This window comes from Scardinius erythrophthalmus, assembly GCF_964197995.2.
Source record: "Scardinius erythrophthalmus genome assembly, chromosome: 11".
Lineage (NCBI taxonomy): Eukaryota > Metazoa > Chordata > Actinopteri > Cypriniformes > Leuciscidae > Scardinius > Scardinius erythrophthalmus.
The window spans coordinates 2,023,203-2,035,860 of record NC_138231.1 but is presented as its reverse complement, the minus strand read 5'-3'; the positions used below and the strand labels follow the sequence as shown (position 1 = coordinate 2,035,860).

The window sequence follows — 12,658 nt, the reverse complement described above, 5'->3', positions numbered from 1 at the left end:
TACGGGCGACAGTTGCACGTGCTCCGGTCAAATGTAATGGTGTCAATATTGCCTCATCAGTTTGAGCCAGAATCAGACCCAGAGAGCGGTGATGAAGAGAGTCAAGCAGAACCTCCGCAAACACGGCTCTTACTAAACGTTTCTGAATGGTAATTTTTTTTAATTATTATTATTTTCTCAAAGAATTTCCACACGCTGTTACTTGAAAATGCTACTGCTGTTTGTTAGCTTTTGAGATATGCTTTCCCCCTGATTAAACATTTAATATAACTGAATACATGACTGAGTAATACCGTTTTTTAAAGAAATTGTTTTATTGATAGAATGAACAACCGTTTAACTATTCACAAAACTTACCGGTAGTTTACTCAGTTTGTCGTTTTCTTTAGGTGTACATGTGATAACAGCAGCTGAAGTTTGCTGTTGCGATAATTTTTTGAAGTTTGTACACGTTTCTTATGCACACAAAATAACATCGAACTAACTAGCTACTATAACCAAACAGCTTTGGCATTGGTTTGCGTTCTTGATCAAATAAAAAAAATTACGTCATAAAGTATACATGGAAAATACGTTTACAAAATTTGTACATATTACAAATTCGGGTCCAAAATGTTTATACGCATCTGTCATATACTAAAGCCAGCGCTGGCATTTTTTACATCCTTGATAAAACTAAAACATTACGTCTTAAATTATACAGGCAAATACATTTAAAATGATTAAATCTTACTTGCAGGTTGTGGCCTCTGGTTTTAAAGCTGTAACTGCTTCATGTTGGAGTAATAGTTACTTGTTGAATCCGACATTGAACTCGTGTAGATTCTGGAAGCTGTCTTCCGTAAAATGCGCAGCACAGAGAGCTAAACTACGATTGTAATTATCAGGAACATAACCAAACTTAAATTTGAACCATTGTTGACGAACTACAGCGTCTGTAGGAAGCCTGAACACAGAAGACCTGACGGCTACAGCTCTCCACTATAACTCCTCCTCTTCGACAGCAGAACATGTTCCGGAGGGAGGGTTGATGTAAATGTATGGGTTAGTTACGTATAAAACCCGGGAAGTATCTCGTTGTAGTCCCATTCGAGACGTTTTTGTAGGCATTAAACTTCCTGATTTTTAAAAGACAATATCTCCGCTTACGTTGAACTTTCAGCGCAGCAACTTTGCAGATACTGTTCATGCACCAACAGCAACATTACACAGTATTTAAAATGAAAAAAGTGAAATAGCTATCAACCACCCCTTTAAACAATAAATGGGCCTAATAATATAAATACTATTACGGACGACACAAATTCGGCAAAAAAAAAACGAACCATTAGGTCTACTTGAATGAAAAAACAAATTTGTTTGAATATTACGCTATATTTAATTTACACTTTGTTACAAGTTACCGTATTCAATTTGCTAACCTTTTGTTTTCTTCCCAGCGTGTTCACGTAGCTCACTTTCATGTTTTCGAGAGATGTGTCTTTTGAGATTCCAAAATGAATCTTTGCTGACTGAAACGATGTCTCCACATTTGTTTTCTTGTACCACATTATCATTGTTAGGTAGTTATATTAATAGTACACCTGACCTGTATGACTTCTCATTTTCCTTTTTGAAGTAGCCTACTTTTTGAGCTCCATTATTGAGCCGAGTTTTGACTGAAAATAGTCTACTGTTGATGACTGTGCAAGACAGATGGATCCAGGTTTAGGTTTGACTGAGCATGCTTCAGACTCGTGGTGTGAGCTGAGCGAAACTGGAGCGGGAAATAGGGCGACGCTCCGTCCTTTTAAAAATGCCGCTCTGCGCTCTGTCCAAGATCCGCCCGCTCCCGCTCCACTCCGCTCACATGCTCTGATTGGAACTCTGTTTGTCTGATAATATATAGCAAAAAAGTACATGGATGTACTTCATGATTTCATGATTTCTCACAACTTGTGTGTTTTTCTGGGTGAGTCGGAGTGAACTGCGTCACTAATAAGAGTCTCATGAACGCATGCAGTTGAGCACAGAGGATAAGCAGCCAAGGTAAGGATTTTCGTTAAATAATACATTAATTTACGGTTTCTTTTCCACCAAGCTCTATCGTAAACCCCAGAACACTTGGAATATATGACATGTGATGCATTGGACCATTCTGTGATACTTTTGCGTCTTTCTATGAAAGTTTGAGGTTGGTCACTATTCACTGCCATTATATGGACAAGCGCGAGCATGACTTTTTTTATTCTCTATTTTGTGGTCTAAAAACAAAAGAACGGCATACTGCATTAGAACAACACCAGGGTGAGTAAATGATGACTTAATTTTCATTTAATTATTATTATTTTTTTTTTACCTATGTGCAGCATTTGGGAGTTCACACCGTGCCTGTGATCACTCTTCCTGAAAGATTGTTCCTGAATGTGTGAGTTAGCGTCACCATGTTTACCAGTATTTTAATTCAATTCACAGTTACCAGTTAAAATTAACAGATGCTTTTTTAAACAGAGAGGCTGCTGTTAAATATCACTTTGGCCAGCATTACTATACCATCACTCTTCCCTTGCCCTTGGGTGGAAAATCCACTAGGGATCTGAACTTTCCCACAACCCTCTCCACACCAAACCTAATTGTACCTCATCTTGGTCTGGAATTTGAATCTGCTAGCGTTAACCTTCCAGAGTTCTTCATTCCTGGGAATGTGTCGCTGTCTGTGCCGACTCTCGGATTGGTAGAGTTGTCCGGAAAACTAAACAGCAACTATTACTTCTTAGAAGCAGCTGTGTCTGCAGCCAGAGATCCTGCTGAAAGTTATTCTGCTAAGTTTGAAGTCACTGGCACAAGTCCTGTTGACCTCCTCTCCTTAAAGGTCGAAGGTAAACCTATAAATGAAGAAAGTACCACATGCACTGTATGCATGCACTTGTTTTGGATGGTTGCTCATTGATTGATTTATTTCACAGGATCTGCTCAAGTTGAGACCGCACCTGGCGATTCCCTCAAGGCTAACGTAAAGGCCGTGCTTTGCCACAAGATTATCAATGCCACGATTGGTGTTGAGGAGGAAGTGGAATTTGCTGAAAAACTCAGTGTAAAATCCAAAAGCAAGCTTGAAGTAACTAGCCGTGTTGGAGTGCAAATTTCGCTGGAGCACAATGGACAGTTTGGCGTTGATGCCGAGGAGATCTCTGGAGATGGAAACCTGGAAGGATTCTTCAAGGCTGGTTCAGTCCATGGTTCAGGAAACCTTTTGCAATCAGTCTCAGTCCTCCCATTCAGACAAGAGGCAAAGATTAATTCTTCACTGAAAGTAGATTCAAAACTTCTTCAGGCTCAGAACTCCTTTGCTGTAGCCTTTGCCAATGGAGAGCTGATAATTCTGTCCAACAACACAGCATTTGACAACCTTCTAACATTGCTAAATATTGCTAAAATAACCTTCAAGGAATCCCAGCTTGATCTAAATTCTCATACAAAAGCACAGGTTCTTGGCCTGAAGATCCAAAACGTGGTTGAGACCAGAGCTGATGTTGAAGCAGTTAGCATTAAGATTGAGACCTCAACTTACAGCATTGAAGAACGTATCCATTCCGTGGTCACAGGAGCACTGGACATCAATGGTCTAGCTATTCACAGTGACGCCTCTGTTAAACTTATTGGACACCAAGCTGTCCACAAAGCCATTCTGAACTTCAATAACGATGGCCTGAGAACCAATGGCACAACCTCACTGCAAAGCCTCTTGAGTCTGCAGGAGCTTAAGCACACCTTTGAGATCACCTACAAAAACAAAACTGCCACTGCTCAGTGCAAAACCATTGGAAAAATCATGGGAAGTCGCATTAACCACAACACTGAACTAGAGATTTCTGGAGTTTCTGGCAAAATCAAAAATCATATACATTTCAATTCCATATCATTTAATTTTGACACCAACACTGATGGTACAACTATTCCATTCAGTTTCAATTTTGATGCCAGTGTTAATGGTAACGATAAAACATACTCATACTTATTCACAATCACACCATATGTACATGCAAGTCATGAATTTTTCGCAAAAGTCTTTCTAAGAGCAGAACCACAATCCATATCTCACTCTCATGAATGTAAGATCTCATCCAGCCTTAACCTTAACCTACACAACGGTGTCTACATTAAATCACAGTTTGAAAGCATGTCTGACACTCTGCTGATCCCCTCTGAACAAAAGACTAAATTGACGGTTAAGGCTAAAGTGAACGACTATGCCATAGAACAGGAAATCAGCGCTTACAACAGTCCAGCACGGCTTGGGCTGGAAGGGTCTGGAAAAGTGCACACCAATCTGTTCAACACTGCTAACACTTCTTATCAGGACTTTGCAGTATCTGGCTTCTTAAAGTATGATAAAAGCACTGATACACAATCAATTAGCTTGCCTTTTATTGAAAGTTTTTCTCAAAGCCCTGACAACATCAGAATAACACTTATGAGCATGGGCGAGACTCTGAGGAAATACATCAACCGAGAGGGGATTGCTTCTAAAATTCAGAACATACCTCATCATGTAAGTGACTTTGTGTCTAATTTGAACTTTGAGAGAAGAGCTGTGCAGCTGAAACATGCCTTGAAAGCTCTGTACCAAGAGAATGCATTAAAGCTGAAAGGTCTGATCAGTGCATTTGAGAAATTAGTGAGTGATATCTTCAACCGTTTCAGTGAGGCATTGGATATGTTGGGGGAATTTATTGTGAAGGGTATGCATATTGACAAAGTTGTTGAAATATTACCAAAGTACATCAAGGTTTTGATATTTTCCATCATTGAGGATGTAAAAAATATTCTTAGCTTGATCAACACCCAAGGTTACACAAAGCTGAATGAAATCTTCCATCCTGCCAGTGCTGAGAACAAGCTTGACAGTCAGATTCCTGCAATTTCGACATCTCTTTTAGTGCCATCTTTTGGAAAACTGTATGGCGAATTCATAATCAGCAGCCCTCTCTACAACGCCAGAACCTCTGCAGAGTTCAAGAACGCCTCAAAGAGATACCCTTTTTTCACAGCTTGCATTAACTCTAAAGGAACCTCTGCAAACCTCAACGTTCTGAGTTACGATCTAGAATCCACAGCACAGATATCGATCCCCGACACAAGTCCTGTAATAGTGTCTGAAACTTTCAAGTTAACACACTTTGAACTGACTTTAGACCAACAGGCATTGTTGACTCTTAATGGATCTGCCTCTAACAATACTTTCTTTCTTGAAACTTCATATAAAAACCAGGTTAACATCCCCTTGCACTCACTGTCTGGTGAAGTCATCCTGATTCAGAAGGCAGTAGCTTGCCAGGACGATGCTGCATTCACACTGACAGTTAAAAATGAAGGAACTGGCAGATTTGCTCTTCAAGACTTCTCTGAGGAAGGCACCCATAAGAGTGATCTGCATTTGAACATGGGCCTTGGTGCCGCCAAGCTGTCTTTTACTGGCCATACCGATAGCGATGCTATGCAGATCAAGATGAAGATGAAAGTGAAAGCTGATGCTGTTGCTCTAAGCCACCTTGAATTCAATGCTAGTGTTGAAACTGAGTCTCCATTTATCAAGAACAGTTTGCTGGCTGCTTCTGGGAAGGCTCGCTTGAGCGATATGATGGTGGAAATCAAGGCATCCCATGTCACATCGGTTGTCGGAGCTGTCAACGGTGTCCTCTCTAATGCCGCCAACATCATGACTTGTCCTAGTGAGGTTGCTATTGACTTTCAGAACAGGGGTTTTGCCAAGATCAACCTCTTTGAGTCTTTTTCAGCCAATGTTGATGTCCAGAAAGACTACGCTGTTACCTTCAACTCTGACATACAAGAAATCAGAAGTCTGGCAGTCGCCTACTTAAACAATTACAACTACAGCCATAACTTCACAGCCTGCAATAACAAAGCTGAGATGGCTATGTACGCTGTTGTGAATAGTGTGACCAGCTTTGGGTACTTAAATGCTGTAGAAATGTTTGTGCCAGCCATTGTCAAGATTCCAGCAATTAGAGAGCTGAACTTTAATGATAATACTGGCCTATGGTATGACTTTACCACAAACGACCAGCCCGTTGATCTAAGTGCCAAACTTGTCTACCAGAAGAGCTGGTTTGCTCCCATCATTGATTTGGGTCTCATTGTTCCTTCATTGGGTAACCTAGTCTCTGAGGTGTCTTTCAAGTCCTCTATTCTTAACCTCAATGCTAATGCAGGTATTTATCTGAAGGATTACTGGATGCGTGTAAGTGCCACAACTGCCTCCGTGTTTCAGGGACTGAAGGCCAAGCTTAATGGAAGCACTAGCCTGACCACAAATAGTGGATTGAAACTGGCCTCTTCTTTGTCTTTGGAGAATGCCCACATTGGCGGTAATCATGAGAGTACCTTGACTCTGGAAGACATCTATGAGGCTGTATTGTCTGTGGACACAGTTGCTAAGATTAACCTGACTAGCTTCACTATTGATGGCACTCATCAACTTTCTGCGGACACCAAGGCCCATCCAAAGGCAGCATCAAACTTAAAGATCAAGTACACTTTTGATCGTCCAGATTTAGAGGCTGCTGGACATGGAGATGCTGAGAATACCTTGAAGCTGGATGCAACTCTTTCCTTTATCTCTATTGAGTCTGCAACCCAAGTAACCACAGATTCTACATTGCCTGAGTCTACTGAACTTAAGGGAAAAATGGATAATCAAGCTAACATCTTTGTGAACGCTGATGGTCTGAAATCCAATCTGAAGACTACTGGAAATGGGTACATTGATAATGAATATTCCAGGTTTGGGTTTGACATTAGTGACCAGCTGACCTTGGAGGGAGATCTTGGCCGTATGTATTCTTTGCTAGAAATTGATTCAAACTATACATATATCTATTACAGATATGCTGAAGTTGCAATAAACCACACTGCTCTTGGTAAAGTTGAACTTGTTCCCCTGAGCACCCTCTTGGCTGCTGTAGACATGTTCTTGACTCAGCCGAGTCATAGTGATTTTGATGTAAGAGATACAGAAAGAGGAAGTATTTTTTCATCGGATGGGTTTTATATCAAAACAGAGATTTTCTCCCGTTGGTTCAATTCAAGTACAGATATATCAGCAGAGTATAACGATTTAGCCCTTAAAGTTGTGTATGGCTGCTCTTCTAATCTCACATCTCCATCTACACTTCTGGAGTATCAGGGTGAATTAAGTGTAATTCAAACTAATCTAAATTAACCTTCATTTTTGTTGAATACACACCAGAGGAATTATTTCATCAAGGGATTGATTTCAACTAATCATTGGGCTTTATTTGCTGTGTGCTTGCTCACCTCAGGCCTCATAATCATTGACATGAACAGATCCTGAATAACTTTAAAAGTCACTCTCAAGCACAATGATGTAAACATGTTTGCCATCCTCCCGCTGAGGATAAAATTAGTGTTGAAACCCTGAAATATTGCTTGTCCCATTTAAACATTACAATAAATGGATCACTTTACTATAAATATAGACTCAACTCTTCTTATTTTCTACTTCATTGACAATTTTACATTCGATTGTACATTTTGTGATGTTCATTGTTTATTTAATTGATATATTTAATATACACTAAATTGCCAAAAGTTTTGGGACATCTGCCTTTACATGCACATGAACTTTAATGACACCCCATTCTTAATATTTAGGGTTTAATATGGAGTTGGCCCACTCTTTGCAGCAATAACAGCTTCAACTCTTCTGGGAAGGCTCTCCACAAGGTTTAGGAGTGTGTTTATGGGAATTTTTGATCATTCTTCTAGAAGCGCATTTGTGAGGTCAGGAACTGATGTTGGACGAGAAGGCTTGGCTCACAGTTTCTGCTCTAATTCATCCCAAAGTTGTTCTGTCGGGTTGAGGTCGAGACTCTGTGCAGCCCAGTCAAGTTCCTCCACACCAAACTCGGGAAGGGGCCATTGCCAAACTGTTCCCGTAAAGTTGAGAGCAATTGTCCAAAATGTCTTGGTATGCTGAAGGATTAATAGTTCCTTTCACTGGACCTAAAGGGCGAAGCCAAGCCCAACCCCTGAAGAACAACCCCAAACCATAATCACCCCTCCACCAAACTTTACACTTTGCCCAATGCAGTCAGACAAGCACTGTTCTCCTGGCAATCGCCAAACCCAGACTCGTCCATCAGATTGCCAGACAGAGAAGCGTGATTCGTCACTCCAGAGAACACATCTCCACTGCTCTTGAGTCCAGTGGCGGCATGCTTTACACCACTGCATCCGACACTTTGCATTGCACTTGGTGATGTAAGGCTTGGTTGCAGCTGCTCGGCCATGGAAAGCCATTCCAAGAAGCTCTCTATGTACTTCTTGAGCTAATCTGAAGGCCACACGAAGTTTGGAGGTCTGTAGCTATGAACTCTGCAGAAAGTTGGCGCCTTCTGGGCACTGTGAGCCCCACTCTTTTTTTACGTGGCCTACCACTTCGTGGCTGAGTTGCTGTTGTTACCAATTGCTTCCACTTTGTTATAATAACACTAACAGTTGACCGTAGAATAGTTAGTAATACTATTAATTACTTTGATTTTATTTAATTACTTAGAATTATTTTAAGTAATTACTTTATTATTGTGCTACTCCTAGTTTATGTAAATAAAAGTGTAATTTAATTATTTTATTTGAATAAATTGTATTACTTATAATTATTTTATTGAACTATTAGTCATGACAGCAGAAGTATCAGAAATATTATGGAGGGCCTTCAAAAGTGGACACTGGTGGACCTTGAAGCGCTGAGTTTCGAGATGGTCTGCAGTCATTTACTCTAATATCAGCTTCCTCACCCGTTTGTGATGCAGCATCAGCATCAGCCGCAGCATCAGCTGAAGCGTCTGTTGCCCTGATGCCTGCGATTCGAGCTCTGTTTCTGGAGTCGAACCGGCGCCGTCAGACACAAGACCTTGAGCTCCACGTAGACGCGAGCGCAGACACACAGCAGAGACAGCAGGAGACTCGCGCAGCAGCAAACACCTGTTCATCCTCTACCTGTGGGTTCCTCACGTCTCACTCTTCAGTCTACAGTACAGATCAGAGGAAATCTGTATTTCTGCTCAAGACTGACACTTGCTGGTGCCTTTAGGAATTAGATTTCAGGTAAAGTGCCATATATCCCAATCATATTTTGCCCAAAATTATAGTATTATTAAATAATGTCCTCTTCTTTATTTCCTCCTCTTATTCCTTCACTTTATTCTTATCCGTTTATCGCTGTCTCATGCTTTCTGGTTTGATTTTATCTCTCTAAGTCTTTTTAGTTTCAGAATGATGTCCTATTAACTCTGATGTGACCTGTGTTGAGAAGTACAGAAATACAGGCTTTATTTCTTCTCTGGAAAACCAAGTAAAGATGTTTATTAGGGCTACATGGTAAATGGATGGTAATTTATACTGAAGAGTAACAAAAAAGACCCCAAAAAAGCACCATAAAAATATAATAACAGTGATCCACATGACTTTTGCACTCCATAAAAGAACAAAAAGTTACTATCATCTGCTGCTCTCAGACCTGTTAAAATCTTTAAAAATGTATGCAAGAAAATAAAACCATAGTTGTGACTTATTTCTCATAATTTAAAGTAAATGTATTATTAATATATATATATATATATATATATATATATATATATATATATATATATATATATATATATATATATATTGTAATAAAAGGTGACTTTTTAAAAGATTTCACTGGAAATCAATATCAGTGTGTAGAAGTGTATTTTTTTGTCTATAGTTCAGCGTACTGTAGTTCATTGTCATTCAAAATTAGTTTAGGTCAGTGTTAAGAGTCTACAGTATAATTGTGCCTCCTAAAATATAATCCATATCCACATTGAAGAGGTTATATGTAAAAATGTTCATTTCATGTTCAGCCAGATCTATAGTCTATAGTCTCAAATAGACTTTAATCAAGTACTAATTATCAACCAGACTATCAGAACAGTGTAAATGTAAAGGGGTCCTATTATACCATTTTACAAAGTCTTGATTTTCTTTTTGGGGTGTACTAGAATATGTTCTCATATGTTTTCATGCTTGCTTGATTGATTAAAAAACTGTAATTTTACATTATTACAGCTCCTCTCTTCCCAGTCTGGTTGAACACATCGATTTCGATGAAATATGAAATGTGCTGTGATTGGTTTGCTGGCCCAGTGTGTTGTGATTGACAGCGGGAAATGTCCCGCCCCTTCTTAACCGCAAGCTCTACTCTAATGTTAATATTAACTGTGGCGTCTATTTCAAACCATTTCCAGCCCGATTCAGACCCTGACAATGTTAACAAACAAGAGGATTATGCTGAACGGATTTCAAGCACTCACTTTGCAAGCACTGATTTCACAGGACGTTTCAGAGTGGTATGTTTTTTTTTCTCTTATACTTTTTATACATGATGTAATACACCATTTAATCATACTGGTTGGAAAACGATGGTAATACAAACAGCAATCGATCACAAAATTATGGTTTATTTTCCTAAGGGGCGATGAACAGTCTAACAAAATCAAGAGTTTGCTAAAACTGCAGTGAAGAGTACATCAATACTGTAATGTTAGTTACCAGGCTAGCGGAGGAAAAGCTTTACATCATAGCTATCATAGCAAATACATAAAGCTTATAATTGGAACTGCTAATAGAAAACACAACTACAAATAATAATTGACGTTAATGTTTTGTAGGCAGGGGGGTTCGGGTGGTTCAAACGAACCCCCCCCCCCCCTCACTGCCAAAGGTCCAGAATTTAAGTCGTTTTTTTTTTTTTTTTCTCCATGTGATTATTGTCATCATTGTTTTAATCAATGCTTGTGACAAATATTCTGGGTTGCTGATTCAAATTAATATGATTGTAGCTGGACGTGTATGTGTGTGCTGCGCGTGCAGTTCAGAGAGAGTTCTCGAAATACACTTTTCAAAGCAACGGTGAAGCATGGCCTCTGAATGATGGGGGGGGAGGGGTTATATATATATATATTTTTTTACTTAAAAGGATTTCTATATTTTATCCACTCAATAGTCTACAATATAATAGCCATATAAATGTAGCGTAATTATTATAATAAAACATAGTGGGCTATTCAGTGATATTGGCTGTGCAATATCGACTTTTGTGATTGGCCAATACCGGCAGACTGGAGCTAATGGAAATGCTTCTCCTTCGGTGCACGTCTTATTCCTCTGAGAACTTCAAAGCAGACCGCTTGAGGTAAATTATCTGGAATGATTAGTATATTAATTGATTTACGGTGCCTAGTATGTGAGAGTGTTATGTCTGTAGCGTTAGGCTACGTTTACACGGAAACGATCTGAAGAGAAAACGCAAAAGTGATCACTTTTTATTCTGCGTTTAGACGAGCGTTATGGGGGGGGAAATCTGCATGCATACGGTGACGCAAAAGTGTGTGAAATTCAATGTAGTATGCACTCCAGGCGGCTAGGTGGCAATGTGAAGCACTGATCGGTGCCTTCACTGTCTAGTGATCACTCATTCACTGTCTAGCAGACTTTTGCATTTTTACCGTTTAGACGGAAACACGACGGTGGAGCGTTTTTAAGATTTCCACTCTGGAGGGTGGTTTCACTTTTTTGCGTTTTTAAGCCCCAAAAACGCTGTCGCCGTCTAAACGAAAGGCACATCTGATAAAATATTTTTATGTTTTCATCCAGGAGCGTTCTCATGTAAACAGGGCCTAAATGATCCGTTCTGAGCTCATGGTTAGCATAAGGGTGCTTGCTGGTGATGCTGAGTGTTTTTTATGCGTGTCATGTTATCCTTTATTTATTAACTGTTATGAGTTTATTTTGCACCGATTCACTGATAGGTCAACTTTTTGAAAAAGTTGCTAACCTCTTTACAATAACAAAGGCGTAGTTTGATGACGCAACACATGCTAAGAATTATGCATGTTGTCGTCAACGTCAAGCCGACCGATCTAATAATGTTTATGGATGACTGAATACATCGATACTTTTATCATGACTGTGATATGAAGCAGTTCGGGATTGCTAAGAGACAGCTGTCAGCTCCACACCCGACGCGAGTCCCGCGGATATAAAAGGAATGGACATTTCATTCTACCGAACTACACGCAGAATTACTACTCACAAGTCAGTTTATTAGACAAATTAAACTTGTGAGGTAACGCAGCGCTGTTTCACCTGGTCTAACATTAGCCTACACTAGCACACTAAACTGCATTTGAATGTGTTGAAAAGTATGTGTTAGTTTGTCTGTATGAGACTTGCAGTAAACTAGATCAACATTAGAATAACATACAGATCATATTCTAACATTTTATCATTGTTGAACTATATAACATCGATTAGTTTTATGTAAATGTGCTCACCTGTTTAATAAAGTACATGTAGAAGCGGTCGAAGTCTCGGACGTGGAGCTCTCGTTTATATACTGTCTATGGGAGCTCTCGGCATCTCGAAAACACCGCACTGATATTGATTCTCGTTTTAGTTCTCCTTTTTTATCCAAAGTCTGCTTGCCATGGTCCATAATGTTTGAACAAAACAACAACAGCGTGCAGATAGACATTGCGAACTCCACAGTTGTCTGCTTCTGTCGCTTTGGTTAATCAGTGGGCTCTGCTCATAGCTCTGGTTACCATGG

General features: G+C 39.6%; 1 protein-coding gene across 3 annotated transcripts in view; it reads left to right on the top strand.

Moving 5' to 3' along the window:
* Window positions 1–7,491, top strand: part of apobb.2 (apolipoprotein Bb, tandem duplicate 2) — a 33,444-nt gene extending 25,953 nt beyond the window's left edge. For all 3 annotated transcript variants that reach the window (XM_081377981.1, XM_081377979.1, XM_081377980.1), the window contains 3 exons: window positions 2,349–2,407; window positions 2,491–2,858; window positions 2,946–7,491. In XM_081377981.1, coding sequence (XP_081234107.1) covers window positions 2,349–2,407; window positions 2,491–2,858; window positions 2,946–7,222 — 4,704 coding nt within the window. In that variant the 3' untranslated portion in view covers window positions 7,223–7,491. The remainder of the gene's footprint in view (window positions 1–2,348; window positions 2,408–2,490; window positions 2,859–2,945) is intronic.
* The last annotated feature ends 5,167 nt before the right edge of the window (window positions 7,492–12,658 follow it).